This window comes from Psittacula echo, assembly GCF_963264785.1.
Source record: "Psittacula echo genome assembly, chromosome: Z".
NCBI classification, from domain to species: Eukaryota; Metazoa; Chordata; class Aves; order Psittaciformes; family Psittacidae; genus Psittacula; species Psittacula echo.
The window spans coordinates 68,835,194-68,862,256 of record NC_137742.1 but is presented as its reverse complement, the minus strand read 5'-3'; the positions used below and the strand labels follow the sequence as shown (position 1 = coordinate 68,862,256).

Below are 27,063 nucleotides of genomic sequence, written 5' to 3'. Positions count from 1 at the left end.
CATTTATTTTGTTGCAACTATGGACACAGAGTTACATCAAAAATGCAAATAATGGTTTCCAGTGAAATAATTACATGCTGTTGCTTGCCAGGTCGTATGACATGAACAGACTTCTCTGGTGGGGGTAATAAACTGGTTGTTCTGCAAGTGCAGGATGATATTAAAATCCATATTTCAATAAAGTCTTGTATGTGTGCAAACTAAACGAAAACTAACATGGGGGAGGGAAAACCCTAACCAACCAACTAACCAAAATACCACCTGCCAGCTGTTCCTGAATATAGAGGCTGCTTGATTTTGCTATGCTCTGTGCCAGTCCAATATTAACCCTTTGTTTACTGGGCAAGACATATGTCCAATCTGTCTGAGAAGAATTCCCTTAATTAAGGAAGAATGAACATTTAAACTGGCTTGCTGTTTACAAAAGACAGCTCACAGTCTCTAGAGAGCAATTCAAGACTCTCCAGGATCAGTGGTCTGAACACTATTTGGGTCAGTAATGTCCCGGTGCTGCTACCATCCATAACTACTCTAACCACTTAGATGATCAACAAGTTGATGACCTCGATTCTGTTTCCACCAGAGATGCTTCCATAACAGAGATACATTAAGAACACATGCAGCATCCCCGATAACAGATCCAATAGACCAGCAGCTACTAGATCAGCATGATTTTAGCCTAGGCCTTGCCTATGGTAAAGAAATTGTGAAATATTCAATAATTCAGCCAGCATTTGTGGGGCTTCACCAAAGCTTGGTTCACAGGGATTGACCAAGTCAAGCAGTATCCACATGCACAGAACTGAAGAGCATCTTCCTCATCATCTAATCCAACCCTCTGCTAGTGCTGTCAGCCAGACAAAACATAATAGTTTTGTGCAGAGATACTAAGGCTAACTCTAGAATTAATGCAGCTGTATTAACTAGACCAATTAAAAGTACACTTTTCTGCTTTCCTTTGGATACAATCCTAATGTAACAAGCCTGGTTTTAATGGTTATCCCTGCACAGTATTTCATTTCATTATATAAACTTTACCCATAACTCATTATTTATGTTTATACACAAATTATATATATTTATATATATATATAAATTGTATATATAGTTCATTACATATAACTTTAATATTTTAAAGCTCCACATACAAAGTAGCAGCCTTACTCCTTACTGTTTCTTCAGAACCACGTCTTGTCTGTTAGCTACCTCATAGTCTAATTTCTGGCCTAATACAGCCACAAGTGGTTTACATTAATCCATTCTTGCTTCAGTTTTGTCCCTATGTTTGAGTAGCCATTAATTTTCATTCTTACTTGCTTTCTTGTACTTGTAAAGAGAAATCAAATTCAGATTTTGCTTTGCAACTTGAAGAGGACAATATCTTTAAGTCACTTCTCTAAGTAAGCTACCCATTCCTCTGAGCATCTTCTACATCTTTTTTTGCCAATTAAGCAGAACTTTTTCAGTGTAAGCAGCAGAACTACATATAACATTTCAGACCAGATCTCACTACTCTTTATACAGTCTTTCCAATCTCTACTGGAAATAACTTATTTGGTACAACCTAAGATTGACTATCCCACCATGAGTCAACAGCTCCACCACTGCTGATCCCTGAGGGTACAAACACCAATTGTTTCCCTTTTTCTGTTTCAGATTTTGGTTTTTTTTTTTTACCGAGGAGCCCCTGGCTGTCAGCATAAATGCTTGTTACCAATCTTTTTAGCACGTTAACCTGTATTCTATACTTCATAGAATCATAGAATAGTTCAGGTTGGAAGTGACCTTAAGATCATTTAGTTCCAACCCCCCTGCCATGTACTTCTCACACTTTAAATCTTTCTTTATTAATTCTATCCTTGAGGCTACCTGTTTTTGACTTGTTTGATATCTCAATACTTATCTGTATCGTCTGACAGTGTCAATATCTGCATCAGTGTAAGCAAATTTCAGAAGCAAATACTTCTGTTCTCTGCTCACCCCCTTCTTCTCCCACCGCCATCCTGCAACCTGCAATAATTCACCGGGTGCATAAATGCTACTTTTGTAGCTCAAGGGGTAGTACTGCCTCTGTTTAAAAAGAAGTGTCAGTATAAAACCAGCCCAGAAACTTCAGGATGGAAGACGTCTTATGGTAAATCATAAAAATAAATTTTACAAAGGAAAAGTTGAAGTGGTCCTGTTTTATATGACTGCAGATTACTATTCTTCCCTCATCACACATACCTTTTTTTAGTGTTAAAGAGACTCTAGACAGTTCTTCAAAGGTAATTTGTGACTCTGTATCTGAATATTGTAAGTCTCACACAACAAGCTTCATGCTAAAATGATACAGTCACTAGAGAACTACATTGTTTTAGAAACAGTATTTGTCAAAAAGGTTGATCTGCTGCCAGTAGGTAAAGAGCAACACTTACAATGATTTTACCAAAATACAGTCATCTAAATTGTCACTCAGATTTAACACATAAACTTGAAATTGCCTGTTGCAAAACGAAAATTATTTCCTATCTAGCCAAAACTCTGCAGATTCAACAGGAACCAGTTAACAAATTTTAAAAGTAATTGAGCCTGAGGTCATGTTCTTTTGGAACTCTCATCCTCTGTGTATCATTTTCCAGGTTATTTTACTCTGGACTCCACACAAAGCACAAAGGCTTTATCTGACCTTGCAGCACTACCGAATGTAGACAGGGAAGCAGGACACGGCTGGGACTATTCACTGTTCAGTTCTGAGAATTATTACCCTCTGACAAGAGTCCTGCTCTTTTTCTTTCTCCTAATCACAAATTGAATTGCCATCAAAACCAAAGAAATATCTGTTGCTTACAGGAAAAAAAGTGCCTCTCAGGAAAAATTACTAAATGAACATCTGCTTTCTCTATAGCCAAGTTACATATGCTTCCTTGGAGATGAGTATCAGGTTTTTTGGTAACTCATCATTTCTGACATCAGGTTGTTGTACACTTTGGCTGTTCATCACACACTCTTTTTCAATTATGTTCAATTAAGTTCTTTAATTTGTATGGCTCAGCTTTAAAAACAAAAAGCCCTACAGTCAGTGCAGGAAGCAAGATTAAAGAGAAGCTTGTTGTGGTGAAAATATACAAGTTAGGAAGAACACGAAGCATGATCAATACAGCTGCCTTACCCTTCTACGCAGTCTGTCCCTTTCTTCACGAATAGCATTCATGGTGGCCTTGGTCCTGTTCAGCTCCTCCTCTTTGCTGCACAGCATGGCTGTAAGGCTCTCATTCTCTTCCCGCAGGCCAGCTAGCTCCTTTTCCCATTGAGATCTCTCTTCAGACAGATTTGGATAAAGGTCACGTCCCAGTACACACTCAATCTCTTCCACAGTCTGCAAAAATACAGTCATCAAAAGCCAGAAAGAAGCAGAGAAAAGACTGAACAAGACCAATGGTACAAAGGACATGTGTGTAACAGGCAACTATATATACATTATACGTACATACCCAGCCCCACAACACCATTAGTTTGCTTCTTTTGTTTCAGAAGTAATATAAAAAAGAACTGTTACTTATTTTGATAAGTTTGGCCATTTAATCGAAATATTTCATACTGACCAGCATACATTTTATGAGCAAGTAAAACATGTCACCCAAGAGTGACAGCAATCGTGGTAGTTTTATCTCAGAAAACTTCAAAACAAATTAATGACACCTTGTCATGGGTAAGCATTGTGCTGCTTGTTTCCTGCCTGAATGATAGGCAGAAAGTAGCAGCCTGTGAATGTGCATAGCATGGAGTCTTTCTTAGTTCTAAACCAACTCCACAAAAAAGAAAAGGATAGTAAAAAAAGAAGAGCCTTCTTTCCCATGTTGCTAAGCACGTTCTTTGCTAGAGGTGACAGAGAGAAAAAGAAAGAACACTGGCCTCAGCTAAGCTTATGTTATACACAAGATGCTACAGCCCTTCTAGTGCCTACAAAAGCATAAGTTTTCGTATCTTTACAAATGAGTATCCTTTCTCTTCTGCTTGCAGGGCTGAAGCTTGGTTAGTCACTTATTTGCCTAACACATGTAGCAGTTTGCTTATAAGACTTCTGTCTTTCCAATTCCAGAGATGGTATGGAAGAGAAGATCTTTATCCTTGCAGCAAAGACAGGCATTTTATAAGCATGTTTATTTAGTTCATATTGCATGGACAGAAGAGCTGTTTGCATTCCTAAGGAGGTAATGTGTCTCAGCTGTGGAAATGCTTTGTTGTGCATCAAACTGTAAAACTCTTCAAGTAATAGCATTGAAGTAAAGGCACAGATGGAGAGGAGGAGCAAGTCCTGAAATACTGATTTATTTTCAGGCTCTAAATAGCTAGGATGATATTAAGAGGGCCTATAAGGATGCTGGGGAGGGACTCTTCATTAGGGACTATAGTGCTAGGACAAGGGGTAACAGGTTCAAACTTAAACAGGGGAAGTTTAGATTGGATATAAGGATGAAGTTCTTTACTGTGAGGGTTGTGAGGCACTGGAATGGGTTGCCAAGGAAGTTGTGAATGCTCCATCCCTGGCGGTGTTCAAGGCCAGGTTGGATGAGGCCTTGGGTGACATGGTTTAGTGTGAGGTGTCCCTGCCCAATGCAGAGGGATTGGAACTGGATGATCTTAAGGTCCTTTCCAACCCTAACTATTCTAAAAGGCCAGGTTTCTCTGGTACAGATAATGCCATTCAGCATTTCCTGCTCTATCCCCTTGCTCAGAACTGTGCTTTGTAGCAGACATTCAGCACAAAGGATATTTAGCAACTTCCACTGGGTGAAACTAAACTAGACACACACAGCCCCATCAACAAGGCAATACTGACATGCCTGAAGTTACCATCAAACTGGTCGTTCAAGATCTTGAAACACTGCATAACACTCAATGCGTCAGGTAACTACATGCAGTTCTGATCCTACTACACAGAGTATGCTGTGCCCATGTTAAATTTTTTCACTTAGGGAATACCTTCACAACAATCAAAAATCGCCTAACATTGCTTATAGCTCTGAATCTCGCCAAAAGCTGTCTGCATTAAAATGGTAGGAAGAAACATGGAAACTAAATGAATATATGATGCAGCTAGCAATCTAGAAAGTTTCATTTCATTGAATAATCCAAGAACAAACTATAGCTAAAGCCTATACTTTTAAATTTAATATGGAAAATAAACAACTCATGTACCAAGGTAAAAAAGGAGTTTACTTAGTTGTAGAGGACATTCAAAAGGACTTCAATTTTATATGTAACAAAAATTACTAACTGAAGTTTATGTCCTTAATTTTGGAGGGACTAAAAGAACCAGCTAGAGTACAGCTGAAAATGACAAACCAAGTTGAAAACACAACTCTGATCTTTTTTCTGCAAGAAATCTTTCAAGTGTTTTCAGCACTGACACTGACATATCAGTGAAATTTTATTATTTGTCCATTATAATGAAAATGTGGTTATTTATTGTTATCAATACCAAAACATTAATCTTGAAAAACAGATTTTGGCTACAGCAAGACTCGTTAGTGAGGCAGAAAAGACGCTTATACAAAAGTAAAAAAACTATTTTTAACAGCTAGTTCAAGATGCCTCTGTGGAAGGAGCAGGGACAAAACTTTTGTAATCAGGCTCAGTTTATCCTTTTAAATCATATTTCAAGTCTCTTTTCAATAAAACTGCAATATGTTTAGAGTCATAAGTATAAATCTCCATTGACAGAGTATCGACACTGTAATTCTGCTTACACATTAGGCAGTAAGCTTAAACTTCTTTTCTAAAAGAGCAGTGCCTTGTATCAGTTTCACTTGGACCTATAGGTCTGAAACTATGACAAGGTAAGTTATTTCAATACCACATGAAGATGGATTTAAGTTCTGAATAAGCACAGAGTGGTTAATCTGACAGTCTGAAGAGAACCTCTGTAACAGCAAGAGCATTCTTTCTTGATGATGCCAGCCTTCTTTCAAACAGTGCTTCTTCGTTATTGTGTTCTTCTCTCCCATCTTCACTCAAACTCTTTCTTCCCTGCTGTTTCCTCACCCCTCTAATGCCAAGTTCTGCTGCTGCCTCCTTCTACCTTATTCCCATGCTCCCAGTGTTGCTATTTATGCAACCCCTCCTTTCCCAAAGACTCTTCTCCTCAGAGAACTACTAGGGGTGATAAGCCTGGAGCAACACTGAAAGACTGTAATGAGTAGCAGTAACAGGGGCTTACCACAGAGCTATCTTCAGACAGGCTGCTGCTGTTTCTCCAGACTCTACTGCTACCATCTGCCCACACAAGTACAAAGTTCAGGCAGTGGCAGCATCAGCATGCACGTGACAGTCATATTAAGGGCTGCCCTGTAGTCCTTAACAAAGCTGAGGGACCTTTCTGCATGTGGCTATGCTCTTTCATTTTGACATGACCAATAGCCTTTTGCTCACTAAAATATTACCACAATTCTTCCGTTTGACACCCAACATGCTGCCATCCTTGATGGTAAATAAAACATCAATACTGTACATGGATATACCTATGTAAACTACCAGGGTTTTTATTTTTCTCTAAAGCAGTATCACAGAGCAGTTTTATCCAGCCTGCTGCTGCACAGCAGATAAATTCAGGTATAATTTCGTGGATCACAGGATCGAATTGCAATGTAATGTAGTAAAAGCATTAGTCCACCAAGGAAGAAAAAAGCCAACAGTCAAAGCAAAAGAAAGTCAGAATATTTCAGATTTCCTTTCATGATTCCACCCATATTAAGTCTCCAAGTTCTCTGCCTGAGAAAGCTGCAAAGGAGCCATGGGTGGAACTCTGGACAGGAGCTTTACATGTAGGTTTTGCTATATTAAACATATCGATGACACATTTCTTTAGCATTTAATGGCACCATGTTGGAGAGATTCCTATATTCCTGAAAGGTTAATAACCTTAGCATGCTATCACTTGTCAAACACAAACAATCCCAGGCTCTACAGCATAGGCAGTGAGGAAAAGGCTTCCCCAAAAATGGCTATCCATGCAGAGATCACATGAAAATAAAACGGCAGCATTTTGGACCAGGAAAAGGTTGCTGACAGTTACTTATAAAAATTTCACTGTAGTTAATTTGAAGCAACAGTAAACAAATGGGGTTAAAATAAAAATCTTGAGAATTAAGCCTATGGCAGCTACTTTGACATTTTGTTGAAGCTAACTCCTGTGGCAAGTTTTCATTTCATCTCACTTTGGAGACCTCTGTGGACCTTACACAGACCAGCCTCTATCTGTTTTCCAGGATCCACAATCTTTCTCTCGGTGAATATTGACTTCGGAGAATACTTACCCTTAAAGCACCATATAATAATATTGAGTAACATTAAAATTATTGATCCTAATCCTTCAAGACACTCAGACTACTTTAAGACTGTTCCCAAGAAACCCAGAAGTCAGTCTGCCTGTTGTGCTCAAATATAGCCACAGTCTTCAAACTACAACTCAACATTTATTTCTTCATAGACCTTTACATTCTTCAGGCACCACCAGGAAGAAAGAGGACCTTTCCCACTAGTATGCAAAAGTGTCTAAGCCATCTAGATTGGTCACAGACTGCAGGGATTGGTGCACGGAAGATCTCGTGATGTGACAGGAAGTTGCCAGGAGGGACAGGAACCAGCTGACTCTGGGGAGGTGCTTGGGCAGCAGATATAAGGAACTGTAACTGCGCAATAAGTTGTTGTTGACCTGCATTCCATGAATGCTCTATGTCTTGACCCTAGTTCGGAGGGAACTAGTGCTTCCGTCCCTCACCACACGAGTAGCGAGAAACTACAACAGACCTCCCCACTTTAACAGCAAACGTGTCACTGTATTTGTTTTTATATGAATGAGCCACTGACACAAAAAACTTGTTCATCTCATTCCCTGTATGTAGTAAGATATTTTTCAGTTCTCTTGGTTTCAGGTTCTGAATTGCAATCCCTTCATTATATGTGCTATCAGGCATCCCTCTTCTTGTTCTGTTTACATGTACAATAAAACCAAGACATACAATCAGTTGAATTATTATTCCTATGTCTGGCATGTCTCATTAGAATTAATATAACAGGCATGCTTTGTGTTAAACACTAGCTTCACATTTTAAGACAGTCAAGTCACCACTTATGCACAGTTTAAGTAATTTTATCTTCAAATTTCAGCAAGTATTACATACTGTGCTTTCAGTTACCTGTCAGTGAGTAGCTGTGTGACCTGTGACTTGGGCAAGTCACAACTTATTTACTACATAACCTTCAGAAGATAAATTAAATGCTGAGTGTCCCTGTTTCTCTGAAATGAGTGTAAGACAAATAGATTTCTCATTTGTTATTGAAATTCTATTAGTAGCTCCTCTGGGCCTTGGAGAATTCAGTGTAAAACAGGTGCGCTACTGCTTATCCAACACAGAGTGAGCTGTTGATTTCTGTGAAGTACTTTGACACCTTTGGAAGTAAAGTGCTATTACAACAGAATGTGACAGGATGTTTCAGGCAAAGTACATGCTGCATTTAGAGCCTAATGTTACCATTACCTTAATGGCTAAATCACAGTGTTCACTGGCGGTAGTGAGTTGTTCAATATGTCTATCCACTTCTGCTACCGATAAACTGCAGCTGCTTTTCTTCCTCCCACAGACAACATTTTCCAGACCTGTCAGCACTCTTTGCAGTTCTGAATTCAAGTCACTACAGTTATCTAAAAGAAAGCAAAATGAAACAAAAATTATCTCAATAATTAGTGACTCAGTGAAAAAAAAAAATTAACCCAGGAAGTGCCTGTTCCAGAACTGCTGCATTGATATTGTTCAAGGAATGTCCTTGCAATATGCCCATTTTTCCTCACAAAGTGAAAGGCTTAAACACCATAACCACATTAACTGAAATAATGAATTACCTCCCATCTGACAAAAACCCCTCCCCTACTTATCTGAAGTGTTCATTCTTTGTTCAAAGACCTCTTCTTTTCCAAAGAACATCACTTTAAGACACCACATGCTCACATACTATGGATTTTATTTTTTGTTGGGTTTTCTTGCCTAGAAATAGGCCTTTTCAGGGCCTATTACTCTGATTTTATTACCCCTAGAGGTTTTTCCTCTGTAAATTCAATATTTGTTTTCTGCCTGGTACACTCACTGACACTATGACTTGACATTTTTTGAAGGAATTTTTGTGGTTGTACTTACGCACTGCCTGATTTTAAAAAATGCTGGTGTTTAGAGAAATGATCCCTATCTGTATGTTTCATTTTTACAGCTATTTCTTCTTCAAATGCAACTGCAGAATATTCAGGGACCATAACAGCACACCTTGTTGTTTGTTATGTTCTATAATTCTACAACCACACTAGCAGCATAAACAACACTATTTCGATTATAAAATGTGACAGTCACTTCCTTTTCTGTCTTTAGGCAAAGCTCTTCTAGCGTCTTGGGCATTGCCACAGCATCCTCCATGTCTGTGAAAAGCAGTGGTTCTCAGTACCATGCTATCTCACTTCAAAAAATATTTTCGTTTTTCTCAGGCTTACACCTGGCAACAGACAGTGGCAGCTCCTAAGGCAGGCACATGATAGAATTCACCCTTGTGCTCTCTTGGTTGTGCTCACTATTATTTCTGGCATACTACTTCAGAGTTTGCAGCAACTACCAACTGTACAGCATGCAAGTGGTACACTATGAGAGAGTAGTGCTATACATTACTAAAACCAATGGCAGGCATCCTTGCTGGAGCATGTTATTCTATACAACTGTTGCAAGCATTTTACCTCATAGCTGTGGCTCTTACAGGGAACTAAAGTAGTGTGGCACTGAACTGTGTCTGAAATTTAACAGACATGAGACACAAGATTATTGTAGACTGCCTTGATATCTCTCTGTGCAAGAGAAGACTGAAAGCAGTTGGATGAAGAGATGAGATGATCAGAAAGTAAAAAAATCCTGTAAATGTGCTGCCACAAAACCACCTCAACAGACTAATGCAGAAACTTGAAACTATCACTGACCAAAAAGAAGAGTTTTGAATGATGTCACAGTATTGTATGAAAAATGTGAATGGCCAGTACATACAAATTTTTACTCCTGGAAGTCATATTCACTAGTTCCTGACTAGCAGCCACTCATCTGTTGTAATAATTCCAAAAATCCCTCTACAGTAACACTCACTTATAAGCAGCACATACTGTGCAGAATGCTTAATTCTAAAACCCTCTATTTTCTTTGAATTTATTTGTTTCCATAGCATTTCCTGTAACAGACATTTTGCCTACTTAAACAAACTTCACAAGACCTTGTACACTTTTTGTTTCTACAATAACACTGTCCCCAGAAATTAAGGTTTTGTACAATCGTAGTATCTCAGAATCATACAATAGTTTGGGTTGAAAGGAACCTTAAAGATCACCCAGTTCCAACCTCTTGCTATGAGCAGGGACACCCTGCACTAGACCAGGTTGCTCTAAATTCCATCAATGCCAGGTCTGAACACTGCCAGGGATGCGGCAGCCACAGCTTCTCTGGGCAACCTGTGCCAGTGTAAGACCACCCTCACAGGGAAGATTTTCTTCCTAATATCTAATCAAAATGTCTCATCTTTGAGCTGAAAGCCTCTCCCCCTTGTGTTATCACTACATGCCCCTGTAAGAAGTCCTTCTCCACATTTCTTGTAAGCTTCCTTTAGGTATTGGACAAGAACCCTGTTTCTGCCAGAAAACCAGTACAAACCAATCACAAGCTCTGCACTGGAGAGTATTCCCACTTTTAGCTCTTGGTGTTTTACTGCCTGTAGTGATCGAGCAGTATATCCAAATGCATTAGTGTATCATGTTATATTATTTGTTAAATCACTGATGCTCATTACATTAGGGCAGTAAGCAAGGTTGTGCACATGGTTATTATCCTTATATAACTGTTTTTTATCTATATACCTGTATCTAGAGGTATATATCCTTATATACCTATCTTTATATCCATGGTTTTTTATCCTTATATACCTGTATCTAGAAGAATAAAAAAATATATCCATATTTGTGTATATATACATGTGTGTGCATACACACACAATAGGATTTATTTTCACAGAAATACAGAAACAAACCCCAAAAAGGACAGAATCTACAGAAGGATTACATGAAAAAAGAAGCAAAATATGGAAAAAAAAAATGGAAGAATCCCTTCAGTTAACATTCCTATTTTCTCCATTTCTGTATTTCATTTTATTGCCATGCTTCCCACTGTTAGAAGAAACTTAGATGCATGACTTGCTGTTATTGTGCACAAACCCTGCCTCAGCTCCACACCATTACAAATAAAATTGAAGCCCTAACCCCAAAATAAATGCTGAAAAGTAAATCAGCATTTTTTTAGTAAAAAAAAAAAAAGGGGGAAGAAAATTAAAGTCCTAATGTTAGATCTATTCAAGTAGAAAATAGTATGTATCAACTTCTGAAAGTAAAAGCTTTAAGTTTTGAAGAATACTGAAGCCTGTACTAAAATATCTTGACTCCATACAATATTTTATTAAGTGTAATTTGAATTAGAGATGTGTACATCTATGGAGATACGACATTGGTGGAATCACAGAAACATGGTGGGATGGCTCCTGTGACTCCCCCACAACTTTTACTCTGCCTGCAATTGTTTTCTAGATTTAGACTACTTTACAGGCACCATGGTATGTGAATTGCGCTATTTCCCCCACTCTTCTTTCCCAAAAGTCATTAGCTTTGCTGAACAATCATTCCATTTTAGACTCAATAGCTATTTCATATCAAGGCACAGAGATTACTTCACATGCGAGATCATAGTCATGGAAAAGTTCAGCATTTTTGTGATTAACACAGCCTGGATTAATTTATACCCTTGCAAAAGACTTTCAAAAGCTATGACACATTTCTGCTGTAAGAAGGCATCATGTCTACTAAGAAGCATAACTCACCTACGTCTGCAGTGACCATGGTGGACTGATTCTCTGGTACTGAAACAGAATTCTGGTCCATGCTGCATGAATCTTCGTTAACCTCATGCTGGCTTTGGCTGAGCTCTGACCGCAACTCTGAATACTCATCTTCCTCCCTATGAGAGAGAGCAAAGGCAGAAATAAATCCTCTGAAGAAATACCATGACCCTTATTTCATACCTGTAATATGAAATATTGTATGCTGAGCCGCAGGATACAATCCACACAAGTCTAAGTGTTTCCTCCAGCCAGCAGAGGTTTTACACCCTTTACTGCAAAGCAACTGTGCTATGCCCATAACAATCACTTGCAGCAGCCAGCACTTCACTTCCATTTCTTTACTCCCAAGTTCATTATTACTCCAGACCACTGCACAAGGAAACAATGGGCAGAACTGAGTGCAAGCAAGGATGTGTACAAGGAAATACAGTGCTCCGCAACAAATCCTGAAATGGCAATTCTTAATTAGCGTAAGTGGCTTTTGATCCCAAAGTGGATTAGCAGTTACTGATTCTGGTCTCTTTTCTCAGTTCAAACATGCCATCAGCTGTGTGCAAAGCAACTGTGCACATGCACAAACCTGCATATGTGTATCAAAATGCTCCTGGGGACACAAAAATTTTTCCTTTTCTCAAATGGAAGAGAATGGTTAAGTGAGTATAATGCTGAACTGCTGGAGTAAGTGGAAAATAAAAAGCCTCAGTTACCTAGGTTTTAACTCATTTGTCAAGCTGGTTCTACTAAAGTAATTGAGGACACAGGATACTTAAGCTAAAGCTAACAAGATTAAAAATTTAGGGCTTTTCCCTCTTGTCTCCACACAAAGAGTTCAAAGAACTAGGAAAGAAGATAAGTAAATGACTAATAGCTTTGCCTGAAAACACTTGTAAACATTTTTTTCTTTTGAGCGATTTGCTGATTCAAGTCAACATTTTTTCAATTATTTTTATTGTTTTTACTTTGACAGTGACTGTTTTAACATTCAAGCGCTCGTTTTAAACATAAGAACAACATCAGGTTATTCTAGTTCAAAGCCCCTCTGGTAAGTAAGCAAACAGCCTCCATTTTGTTAAAATTAACCAAATGCAGAGATCTGTTTTTGCTGCAGATTCAGCAGAAAAGTGTGAGAATGAAACTCTCTGGATTTGGAACAATGAGAAACAGCAGAGGGCTGTCTGGGGATCTGCATCTGGGAGGGGCACCTGTAATGTTAAGCCTGCTGGGTGTATGCTACATGGTGATGAGTGTTTCTTTCAGAAGGATTGCAGGATTCAGCCTGGAGACATCTCTGCGTTTGCCAGGCAATACAGCAGAGAAGATGGCACATACATACAGAGAACAATGACAGAACTAAAGTCGGATAGCAAAGTAGCAGAGGTGACAATTTGTGAGACAGGTCAACTCAAAAAAGGAGTTTCAGTTTGCTTGCCAAGAAGGGTTTCCCAAGGTCATTTCTACAGGAACTATTATGCTCTTCTACCCCTTACATTCACTTCAGTGCAAAGGAAGTCTGACTTTATTACAAGCACTTAGTGACTATTATTAAACAAAAATGCAGGTCAGCTGGTTAAAATAGAGATTTTGATAAAAAATAAGTATTTATGCTATCATGCAGTACATGTTTAAGACAGTGTGAGAACCAAATAATGAATAGCAAGAACTAAAACAGTGTAATGAAGACAGATAAGTGCGGGTTTATGTTACATGAACTCGTTTATTATTAGCCACAGCACAAGACAGGAGTAATTAGCTTTACACAAAAACAATTCCCAAGCACTCTAATAGTTGCTTTTTTTTTTTTTTAACTGAAGGTAAATAATCTTTCCTTTTATGAAACAACTAGTTCTACATTTTTAAAACCTAAATTACCTCTACAATTTTGCAAGAGGCTATACTGATCACAAAACAATGCTACACACAATAATAATGTCTTACCACTCTTCTTCTGGCTACTATTGTATAGATTTTCTGTTTAAGTCCAACACAAGTTTGTCTAGCTAGCACTAGTGCTGTTTCTTCAGTTTAAGCATCCTCAGTATCCTGGGGCAGTTGAAAACTACGTCACGCAGCAGGACTCACCTTTCCCAGTGGCTCAAGCCAGAAATCAGTCTCTGAATGAGCTAATGCTTCTAAGACCTGACCAGAAAGATCAGAAATCCATTTCTAGTAAAGCAACAGCAAGGTCAATCAGTCTCTCCATCACCAGTCTCACGGCGGAGAAGCCTAAAAGCACACGGGGGAATCTGAGGGGACCAGTAAATTTCAAATACAAATTTTGCCTTTAAAACGGAAGTTGGTAGTAACAAAAGATACTGTTGGCCACTCCCCCTTCCGCAGAACAGGAGAAGAGTCCTTCAGCAGCACTGGAAATGCAAGGTGCTGAACAGCTGATGATGACGAACCACTGAAATCCTGCCACAGCACCCAGACGGTGGATGTATTACAACCTCCTGGTTGCTGTCATCATCTAGGACTTAGCTGAAGAAAGGAGATATATTTGTTCGCCTATGTGCCCTGATGGTTCCCAGTCGTTGGAATGTCATTGTGAGTTGGAGGCAACTGAGATCAGGTCAAGCTGTTCTCAACACAGGGCAGCATGGGAACAATGTTGGAGCAAAAGAGTGTGTTTTACAGGAACATCTGCACTTACCTGCTTTCCTCATGTCTGGGTGCAACCAATGATCACAACTGCTGTACAGACAGAGTAAAACTTGAGCGAGTACTCAGCAAAATGGCACACTTGCAGCATCCTTTCCCACCACTGACAAGTTTTGCCAGGACAATGGCAAGGTGCGCATTCTCTTCACAGTGCAAAGAATGCATAGTTTCACACTTTAGGTGCCAGCAACAATTCAACAATCATTTTACTTGAACAAGTATTTTTAAAGCAGTCCAAGACCCTCAGATTGAGAATACTACAGGGGTATGTGCGCTGCAACCCAGAGATTGATTGCTCCCTTTGTATATACTCTTGAGGTCCCTCTGAACCAGTTCACTTGTGAACAAACAGTGACACACTTGAGATAACATGAGAATTAATCACCAGTGGCAGGTAGGGCTGGGCATTGTAGGTACTATTCACACCCACAGTGCTATTTGAATTGGATTCACTTAACGTCCATATAGCACATATTTACAAGCTAGAATCAGACCTCCAGGTCATTGTATAAATATGATTGTAAGTGCCATTTGTTATTTACTCTCCTTCTTCCTCATTAACTCCAACACAACCTACTTTCTGAATATATTTCAGATTAAAAGCTGTAAGTCTGAACAAATGGCTTTACAGCAATAGTCTACAAGCTTCTTGACAACTGTTTCAAATAACCCTTAGCACACACCAATATTCAACAGAGTGTATTTCTGTTTGGTATTGTCAAAGTTACTATTTTTAGAGTTGCACAGATGGACCCAAACAGTCAGTGGTTTAGAACTAAAAGCAATTTGGTCTCTTTCCTTTTGCTGAATTTCAATTTGACATGTAAGAAAGACTGTCAATCACAGGCCAAAGTCTTTTTGCCAGCCAAAGACACGATTAAAAAGAAAAAAAAAAAAAAGGAAAGAAAAGAGTTGAGTTTGAATGACTCTAAGACAATACTAAAACCTTCTGAAGTCAGGAATATTCACCATATTCACCTTTAATGCAGATCTAATTCCCTTTTAGTACTTCAGTACTACTGTGTAATTTGTAAATCCTTTTTGTGCTTCAGAGTTATCTGGTGTATTGGCTATATCCAAGTATTTACAATATGACTCTATAATTGGGAAGATCCACTTGATTAGCTCTGCTGTCTTCCAAGCTGTACACACTTGAGAGAGAAAACTGGAGCAGGCATACACCCTGTCAAAGGACAGAGAACCTTTGCAATGTAAAAAAAAGTTGTCTTCTAAATTGAAACAGCAGAAGTAGGGGTAACACTGCCGCCAACTTCCATTTGGCTAACAGGAACCCCAAGCTAGCACCACTCAGTGAAAGCTGTTCACTCTAAAAGCAGGCAAAATGTGCTCTACACAATCCCCATAGCCTCTTCTGCCCAGCAATATTGCAGAGTTTGACGAAAGCTTGTGAATTGAGTCTTACAATGAACTTACAATATTAGCTACCTCCTCCCATTTTCTCCCTAGTAATTTAGACAAGAACACTGAGACAGTCACACAACTGTAATTTTAAAAAAAAAAAATAGAGCAAATGTTTATGTCTCTAGACTGCTCAAATGAAAAAAAGCATCCTCATCCTAGTAGAGCACTTCTTTAGTGTCTTTTTGCTCCCAAACTGCTACCATATTGAGGTGGTAATGGGTAAATTCTGCACTGTCACACCTGAAGAACTAGGCAAGCAAGAGGCTCATCTACTTGAACAGTGTGAGTATAGGGAGTATGAAGTCAGACACAGCTGTATTTCAGCTTCCTATTTTTGTGAGGTTGTGGTTCCAAACCAACTGGGCTGTCCAGACCAGCAGCAGGGAGATGAGACAACTGGAGATGAATGTTGGCTTGCTCCCACAACCATGGTGACCTCATTTTCCTTGGGGAATGCTGGAACAACACAGTGTGAGAGCAGCAGCTAACTTCATGTTGGCACACACATGGAACTTGTTGTAACCAAGAAATAGCTATCAAAACCTAGAAAAATCCTGGAAACTTCTGAAAAACCTCCTGTAAGATTACTAAGACCAGCATATCACATATAACCTGGGAAGAGGCACAGACATGTGACTTAAGCTCTTTTTAGAGCTGATATTACTGAACCACATGAGCAAAAGCCCTGACAGTGTAAAGACAAAAAAATTACCCGAACAAAACAAAACCATCAAAAACAAAGAGAGAAAAATTCTTGGAATTAAGAATATTAATGAGCTTATACAGCTTGCAAGAATCCTCAAATTGTTGCAATACCTTATTCAGACTTACACACTCTTTTTGCTCACTTTCCGCCCCACTTTCTCAGGGTACTACTCACATTCAAAGAGCTACAAATTTAAAGATAATACACCTTAAAGAGGGTAGTCAAATATCCTCCATGAATCTCTGGCTTCTTCTAATTGTTTCTGGAATATTTTTGGGTTTTGGAAGGAACCATGAAGAATGTCACAAAGCAGCAGCACATCAAGCTACATGTTAGTCTTTTTTTTTACAGCCTAAAAGCAATACAAGACAATCTCTGTGTCAGCACTGGGGAAACATTTATCTGCTACACAACTAATGTAAACTCAAGAAAACTGTTTCCAGAAAGCCTAAACTTTGTGACAACACAAGTAAAACCTCCATACAGCATTACTTGCAGGCAGCCAACAATTAAATCAGAACTAAAATCCCTCCTGTGTTCTGGTTCAGAGGAAAGTATAAACTCTGAGGCCATAGCAAGCCTTGTGTTCCCTTTTTACCCAGGACTGTTTTGTTCCAGCTCTTGGGCTCACAGTCTGCATGGCCCCACCACAGCCAAGGGTGGAGACGCTGTGAGTCACACCTGTCCCAGGAGGGACAACAGTTACACCACCCATGCTCCCTTGGGATGCAGCAGCTTCTCAGGGGTGATGCAAGTAGACCCCAGAGTGGATTTACAGACAGACACAAGCAGAAAGTATCAGTTCTCCTTCTTTCAGTTGTCTTTACAAACCCTATGGAATCCCTCCAATTCTACCTCTGATTACCATTTTTCAGCAGCAATATTACCTCTCTGTTCCCCAGACACCAAATTATTGGCCTGCAAACTATTCCAATCATTAAAGGAAATAAGAAAATCCACTAACTTAACAAATATCTTGTTCTTACTAATAAAACCAGAACAAATAAAAACAGAGCTTCTCTGAGCAAAATGAGTTCTCATATGATAGGACCAAAGAGGTGGGGCATGCCAGTGGTGTGGGAACTGCTCCAGCAGTATCGTTCTGATGCCTTCAAAAGCCAGCAACCCCCAAAGGGGCAGCCAAACTGCACTTCTCATGAGAAGCGGTATACACTTCCTACCAAGCTCAGTTCTTATGCCTCACATTCCTGTGCATGCCACTGCTGTCATGTTGAAGACATGATTAAACATTCATAGTATGCACCCAATTCCAATATTTTGTAATTGAACCATTTGGCATTTAGCTTGCCACAGGGTCTTGATACAAACCATTTTTATAGATTCTATGTAATATTTTTCTTAAATGCCATGGAGTTATTTTGCCTTTCAGGGAAAAAAAAAAGAATAAAATCCATGCAGCTTCTCTGATTCTGCTTTTCAACTAGTCTTTTCAATTGGTGGAGCTTTACCAGAGAGGAGGGCAGGATGGCCAGCCAGTATCACGCAAAAGAAAGGTTATTCAGAACAAGACAAAAGGGAAGTTTGTCTGCGGAGATATTAAGCATGAACGTATAAGGGAGTTACAGGGATTTTCTTCAGAGAAGTACTACTGGTTTAGAAAATACCTACCTGAAAAATCTCACCATGACCATCACTAGTTATGATCATCTCAGAGTTGGCAGTATTTATCTTCTTAATTAACATAACGTGATTCTATTCCTGCTTTTATAGTGGTATAAAACTTTTTTTTTTTTGCATATAAAACTGGGGTTTTTTTTGCATATAAAACAACACTGCCTTGTGCTAGTAGAAATGTTTACAAGGAAGAGCAAATGAAGCAGTTATAAAAAACCTTGCAGCTAATAGGCATGGAAAACTGAAAATTTGCTACTTGGTTAGAGCACCACATCAATATTACCTACACAAGAGTCAAATCTAACTTGATTTTATCTAGAAAATCCATAGAGTCTAGTAGTTTTACTGCTTAAAGCTCTTTCCTCATTCTATTCCAACTTTCTCTACATGAGAGTTAATGTGTAAAAGCAAGTGAGGAAGAGTGTTTTCCTGCAATCAAACGTGAAATTTATCCTAACACAGTAACAAGTAATGACATGGTGTACTGCTCCAAAGACAAGCAACAGCGTGATTTGTACCATTTTGTTTTGTCACAAATACCAGTACAAGTAGATGCAAAACCTACTGAAAACCATTTGAGCCATATTTTTCATTACATGTTAAAAACAGGTGATCTATAGCATGCCACAAAATAAAGTTAAAAGCAGAGGTGCAAGCTGGGTGGCTACATCTTCCTTTATCCACCCCTGCTATCACGTATCTGGTACCCTGGCATGTATGTTATGATAAAAAATATTTATACAACACAGTGCAGTTCTTTGCAGTGATCATTAGGCTTTGCAAAGTGTGATTTTGCCAGACAGAATGTACTCAGGGTGATACTCTGGCGAACACATACCATAATCATGGGCAGGTACTTAGTAAAAGTCGTAACAAGCCTAACTACCTAAAAGTCATCATCAAATTGTATTTGGAGTAGAATCCACACCATGTTTTGCACCATTCTTGCATTGGTCTACAGTTTCCAGGAAGCTGCTGTACCTTATCGTTGCTCCCTGTAGTCGATCAATTTTCTTATTTAATTCAGCAATGATACTGTGCAGCTCTGTGATCCGTTCCTCGTAGCGTAGTGTTGTTTGCTCCTGCAAGTCTTCGTGCTCTCTCATTAGGTGGGATTGTTCACACTAAAGCAGAAAAGCAGGGAACAGAAAAGTTCTTACGAGTAATTGCACAGAAGCCAATACAAGGCAAAAGTACACACCATTAATGGTCTTCTTACTCATCAAACCAACACTGCCTTCGGAAGAAAAAAGGATGGATATAAAATCAAGAGGTACACAAAGACAGGTCATTACAAGATTACAGATGGACTGGAAGACTATACACTGTACTCTTTTTGTCCCCCCCTACCCCTCTAAAAGGCAGAAGTTGCCCTTCCTGTTTGAACTAAACCCACCATTTGCAACTCAAAATAGCTACAAATATCTCACCTTTCAACCTGTAAGATTCATGATGCATCATGAATCTTCAAGGATCTTCCCTATGTGGTCTGAATTAGGACAAGTCCTAAGGCAGAAACCACATTATTATAAAGAAACTAACCACACTTTGAGGTTATGACTTATTCTGTAATGTATTTGGTTTTATTAGCCTGTAAAGATATGATAGAATATTTTTAATTACTTTAATCCTTTATAATAAAATGCTTATTATTTGAACACTTAAAGGGCTACATGGCTGCTTGGTTTCTAAGACAAAATCCTTGTTTTAATTTCCCACAGAATTTTAAATCCAGCCCCTCTGGTTTGCTCTTCACATCAGCAAACACTCCAATCAGAACAGACAATTACAGCCTACTGCAGTTACAATCCAACAGTGCATGCTGATTGAAGTTATGCTTGATAGTGGCTGGAAAGAGCAAGACTTCAAGACTTCTAACTTTTTGCTTCTGACCACCTGCAGGAAACAATCAAGCCTTCTTGCAATGGCAGAACGGTATGCATTACGCTCTCAATAAAAAAGAAAATCACACACCGACTGACAGTATAAAAACTACACTCATTAATTGAAGACCTGCAATATAAGATCTGAGTAACATTTCTAAAGGCTGTAATTTATAGTGATGCAGAAAGTCGTCCAACATTGCTGCACCAAAACTTTTTCAAATCAAGTATACACTCTATACAGAGATAACTCCCTCAACCCTTTGTATAATAAATATGAAAATTATACCCAAGCTAGCAGCTATTTTCGATCTGCCCTCTTATTTTTTGGCCACTCATATTCATAGCTTGAGGACATCATCTACATAAAAGGCTGCTTGAAAACTAAAATTTATGTTAAGGTTTATGTTTTATTTAAATTTGAAATAATTTTTTTCAGTATTTTTAAGTTCCAGGAATATGCACATTGAAAGGTAGCCCAGACATAAGAGTGTCATCCCACAGACTGCAACAAAACTGTTTCTTACTCCAGCTGTAGTCAAAAGCACTTTTACCTACACCAAGACAAACAGACTGTACACTTCTTTACATTGAAGAGGAAAGGACTGATACATGTTCAGCTGGCCTTTAAGACTTCATGTTTGCAACTGTATAGTATAATGACTCTTTATCGTAGAATCATTCGTCAGCTTATTTCTCACATTTTTGTATCTATCTTGACATCACACCTAGTTGAAGTACCACCATGGCTTTCAGAATACAGAAATAGTGTAGAGAAAATGTTGAACAAAAGCTTTAAAACAGATTTCAAGCGCAATAAAGAGTTGCTGCTTCTGTCTTTCTAAACCTAAATTTCCTCTGACACACACTGATAACCACAAATGCTACCAAAGCGTTATTCAGATCAATCAGCAATGCGCATTATTTTTTTCTTTTAAACCAAAAGGATGTTTCAGATGGAGTGTATAATAATTCTTTCCAGACAATAAATAAAAACCCTATTACAATATTTTTTGTCTTTCTAAGCTGTTCACTGAAAAGCAGGATTTGTTTATCTATCTTGACTGAAGATACATGAACTCTTGCTAATGGACCTCAGCCGTATTACCAGACTTGCCTTCTGTTTCCTCCAGCCATTTCTCTCTTGGAGCAATGATCTGCCCCTAGTTCCTATTTCTTTCCAAATTGTATATATTCAACCCTTTCAATTTATTTGCATGACAGTCACACAAACTTTTAAAGATAAATGCCTTATACCTTTTCCCTCATCCCTCTTCCAGCCTCATACTTAAGTTCTTATCAAAACCATTAAGAGCTTTAATTCTCTGAGAAAGCAGAGGGATAAGCCACTGAGAGGCTGTGAAAGATGAGCAATTGTTGAGGTCAGTAGAAATGTTGCCAGCACATTTCTAAGTAAGTGACCTTTCACTCATTTTTTGTACAGACTAAAAAGTTTAATTCACTTACGGTATAAATTAACAATACCTGGGAACACCTTTGTTTGACCTTCCGATACTGGGAAACAACCACAAGAGCAAGAAGAATATGAGGGAGAAGGATGCTAAGACAAAATATTTTAACCGAAGGATATTATCTCAACACATGATTCTACTGCCTAGTAATGTACACAAACTCCCAGGGAAAAAAACACTGCCAAGTGCAAACCTTTATGTTAAATTCTAAGTGTTTAGTCAGAAGACAAAAAAGAGCTCACTTAGAGACCCATCTCCCAGTGCCTCAGGCCCTGCGGAGGCAAACACTGGCTATAGTATTGTTCACCAAGAACACAAGTCATCATCTGAATGAGCCACCATAATAAACCTGTCTAACAGGCTCACAGAAGCAGAAAATCCTCAAGCAACTGATACAGTGTTTTAAAAAGGAATGTCAGATTTTAAAGTGGCAATCCATTCATCTAATTTTAAGTATAAACACAAGTCCATTGTGCCAAATCCTCAATCATGCAAATGTACACAGTCAGAATTAATTGTTTGGTGATACTCTATTGCACACTTGATGTGGAAGAAGACTACAATTAGACATGGCTGATCTATTTGAAATAAGGACATCACACAACAGGACAAGTAATTTCAATGTTCATCTGAACACCATGCATTTCTATTTCAAGTTACTTCAAAATATTTTTTTACAAGAGGATGTAAAGAAATATTATAGCAGTAATGGGACTTGTTTCTGTGTCATAAAGAATCCAGAATGATATAGCACAGTCTTTGTTACCCTGTGTCTAGACCTATTATAAAATTCCAGAATTACAGAGACTAAGCACAAAGGCTGAAAAAGCAGGACTACCTTGTGAAAAGAAATGAAATGGTAGGAATGATATAGGTAAGTGAATTGTCTTTTCTTGCTATATTTCCTGAAACATCAGCATTTTATTAAATCCCATGCTCTATTGTAAAATTGCAGAACTCACTGTCACAGGATGTTAGAAATTGCAAGAATGTAGATGGATTAGAAAGAAGATTAGATAACTCCATGGAGGATAAGGCCACAGAGGACTATTAAAAGCGATGTAGCCTCTTGTTCACAGATGTTGGCAGAAAGGTGGGGGAGTATGAAGGAGGACAACTATCTGTATGCATTTCTCATGATCTCCCTTCAGACATCCACTATTTATCATTATCAAAGTGAGGATACAGTGCCAGCCAGAGCTAGCAGAAAGCACTACATTTCTTCTCATAACCACAGAAAGATTTTTGGAAGAAGACATTTGTTACGGTGGATCAGTACAGCAATTTAATTCAAGAGATCACTTCATTGCCAAATTGAACACCAATACAAACATACAAAGAGATCTGCTATCTTATTGAAATACTAGAAGGGTGAGGCCAAATGCTATAGTAGGTCTCCACAGACTGCAGTTTGGAAATGAACATGCTACAACAACCAGTGATCAATTATGTTATTTTATGAAATTTTAAGCACAGTGTATCCAACTGTCTAACTTCACCATTTGTCATCTAAATTACTTCAATTGTGTTTCCCTGAATCACTTCCACCTTTCAAATCACTAATCCTTTCTTCCAAAGCATCTCACAAGCCTCATGAAATGATGGAAAAAGTATTACCAAAATGTGTTTTAAGAGCTATTTGTCCCAGACAGCATTTACCACACCTGTTAAAATGAAACATGCACGGCTTTGTTAGTATAGTCCAGATGCAGAATAGAGATTTAATACTGATCCACTAGCATCTGAATATGGTTATGCAGAACCTCTGCTACCTTGTATCTCATTTATGCCTTCTGAACCTCTGATTTGCATTAGTGAGGAAGAAATGCATTAGAAAGAGGTTGTAGAGGAAAAAAATGCTTGATATTATATATGATACAAGTATATGAATTTGGATGAATCTCTGTGGAGTGGGAGGAAAAGTTCAAAAAATTACGTTAAGTGAAGCATCTACTTGGAAGATAGCCAGCATACTCAACATGTTAGCTGTCCTTGTTTCTTGGCTTATTCTTTAGGAAAGACTGCATTTTATTTAATACACACACCCAAAAAAAAAATCTATCCACTTGGGGGCTTTAAAAAAAAGAAAGAAAAAAGAAAAAGATTGAAAATAGCTGAACCACAAAAACTTTATATAAATTGTTCATTAAAAAGTAAGTTTTTAATCTGACTTATTTTCTGATCTTGTGTTACTCACAGCTTGGGTAGCAGTTGTCACTACACTTGTGTTCACAAGCACACAGCCCAAGATCACATAGAAATCTTCAGCATTAAAACTGAGAACATGCATAATTGGTAATCCATCAAAGAAAGCACCAAACAATTTTGTGCTAACAGAGCACATGTCAATTAGTATTAAGGACTGATCTTTAATCCTGGTCACCATCAGTAGGGATTCCTTACTGTATGGGAGAACCTACGAGGCACTCTTCACTGGCTATGAGACAGTATCAGTATTTTTAAACAAAGATCTAGAAGTAAAACTAAAACATGAACAAAAACCTGTAGTTAGCACAAAACCCTGCAGAGTTATATATAACAACATAGTCAGTGTGGTCATGCAGAATGATGTGGATTGTTTGGATACAATAGATGCATCTGACTGTTTAATGACTATCAAATGCAACCTCATATCAAACTGTATGTCAAAGAGCTGCAGTAGAAATTAGAAAAGGCTTTCAGGATTACAATAAATAATGTTAACTCCCAGCATGGCTCTGACTCACACATCAAGGAGAATGAAAACATGAAAGTATTTTGTATTTCTTGATGTTGCATTGTTGGTCTGCAATAAGAGTATCACTTACAAGCCCCAAAACTTTAAAGGTAGCTGAAAAAATATCAATGAATGCAGACAAGGGCCAAAATATGGTTGGATAACTGATGTAAGAGCCTTAAAATCAAGGCTGCTTAAACATTTCTGTATTTGGCTCGAGCTTAAGTAACACACAGACACAGGCTCCTACCAAATTGCACTGAAAAATTAAGACCCTAAATTCACAAGATCACAGAATGGCTGAGGTTGATAGGGACCTCTGGAGGTCATCCAGCCAAACCCATACACAACTCAAGGACGGTCACCTAGAGCAGGTTGACCAGGTCCAGGTCCAGGTGGTTTGAGTACTTCAAAAGCTGGGGATTTCATAACCTCTCTGGGCAACAAATAAGATGCTATACTTTCACAGGACAAAACGCTTTGTGCCTATGCAAGTATAAATAAGTACACATTTTGAATTAGTTTTGAAATCTGAAGTACTGACAAAAGGTATTTCCCAGAATGACAGTATCAAAACCCAAAGGTTTCACTACCTCTCTACATTTATCTTGATAGGAAAAGATTTATTTTTTTTTAATGAGCTGTGAAAGCATTAGAGTTCAGACCTTATTCTTACTTAATCCCCTGTCTTTCCAGTGACTGTATTTTCTACAACAGATATATACAAGACTGGCTTACTAGAAGCCAGACTGAGATCACAAACAATTCCTCACATACCATGAAAGCACTGCCAATTGGCAATAACTTTTTATCACTATTAATTTGTGCTGTGTTTGAATCTGACACCGAACTGGAAGGGCCTGCCTTCCCAATCCACTCAGATCATGCTGCAATTTTTATATTCTAATATCTTTCAAAGTAGTTGCTGTTTATATTGGCTTCAAAACAAAACTAATGTAATTATTTCTTGGTATTTTTTTTGAAGAATATCATCAGCACATGAAACTCGAAACCCACTGCAACTATGCTTCTTGCAGTCTTTAAGTTCTTTTCACTTGTGACATTGCTCAAATATTATATCCTCTCCCCATGTATCACATTCCTCTCAGAAGAGCAAGACAACACAAAACCAAGGACCACCTTCAGAACTGAACTACTGCTCACCTGTGCTTTTGCCAATTTCTTTTCCAACAGGTCACGCTCCCTTTCTGTTTGTTGTAGACGTTTATTAAGCTCCACTATGTCTCCCTTTAATGAAGCCAGGGCTGCTAAATGAAGCTAGAAGACAAAAGGAATGAAACAAATTAACTAATTCACAAGTCATTTGAAGATAAGAGGATTATGCAGCAGCTAAAATATCTGGAATTCTGTAGTAGTTAAAAGGAACTTAGTACAACAAAAGTCTAAAAGAAGTTCTCCTGTGCTGCTTTTCACAAAGAATTCTCCTCTCCAGACAGCACACACATCCCTTCATCAGAGAACATATTATAAGGATAAATATAATGAAGTATAATTCAGCTGGAAATATGCATTAGTTTAATAGGAGGTGGCTTGAGTTTTGTGTTACAAAATCTTACACTAAATTTTGACTCCAACTTGTATTATAAAAGGTCCATCATGATTTGATGCCTTCAGACACATAGGAGTTATCAGTTTGGTGAAGGGAATAACTCAATGCACAGAACTCGATTTTATCTTGCAATTAAAGCTTACTCTCTTTGAGCTACTGCTCTGCAGCTGTTTTCCTCCTTGGTTCTATATCAGTGAGTTTCAGTGATTGTAATCTACTGAAGCCACACATGAAGAACCTGAACTGTTTTTCTTTCTGCAGTAGATCCTTTTAATGAAAGATACATTCCATATTTAACTGATAGCATGTGGGAATATATAGCAGACTAAGATAACTAATATCATCTATATTACATCAGCTACACTAACTTAGAAATCAAAAACAATTCTTAAAAGAATCCTATACTTGTAACTTATTCACACTCTTTTCCTGTCCCTAAATATCCCATTCATCATTACACTGAAGGCATCAGCTCGAATTCAGCACTCAGTATTGACAACTACAGCCAAAGAATCCAGGAGGAAAACTAGCAACTGATACTTTCTTTGTAGTAGTAAAAAACCAACTGCAAGTTACGCTGCATGAGAAAACAGATGTGACCTTTCACACCAGACCAAGTAATACAGCAAACACTGCTCTGCTGCCAAGATTCAGGCTGAAACATACACTCTGTTTCTAGTCCTTCAGCCCGTTTCAGTCCTTGACTCTTGACATTTTATTGGGCAGGTCACTTTTAAGTTATTTTTCTTGTTCCATTTCCAGCCAATCTGCTTCTGTGTCCTATTTTGAAATCAGTTTTACCTTTACAATACTAGAAGCTGGCAAAACCAGAGGTGTTTTCACATACTGACATGAAAGTAGCTATATGACGGCAGAGAGACGATATCATTTGACAACGCCTCCTTTGCATACTGTATTGCTACAGAAAAAGCCATCTCTGGTTTCAAGACAGAAAATACAATTTTATGAAGATTTTTGGATGTGAATTTTAGGTGCTAGTAGCTAGTTACGATAGAAGCTCTGGACACCCTAATTTTTGAGTTCAGTCAAAAGTA

General features: G+C 38.3%; 1 protein-coding gene across 2 annotated transcripts in view; it reads right to left on the bottom strand.

Moving 5' to 3' along the window:
- The window catches only part of MCC (MCC regulator of WNT signaling pathway), a gene marked incomplete at its 5' end in the record, with an annotated part of 213,747 nt that overhangs the window by 44,084 nt on the left and 142,600 nt on the right, over window positions 1–27,063 (bottom strand). For both annotated transcript variants that reach the window (XM_080637635.1, XM_080637636.1), the window contains 5 exons: window positions 3,152–3,358; window positions 8,523–8,686; window positions 11,926–12,062; window positions 19,349–19,491; window positions 25,603–25,716. In XM_080637635.1, coding sequence (XP_080493761.1) covers window positions 3,152–3,358; window positions 8,523–8,686; window positions 11,926–12,062; window positions 19,349–19,491; window positions 25,603–25,716 — 765 coding nt within the window. The remainder of the gene's footprint in view (window positions 1–3,151; window positions 3,359–8,522; window positions 8,687–11,925; window positions 12,063–19,348; window positions 19,492–25,602; window positions 25,717–27,063) is intronic.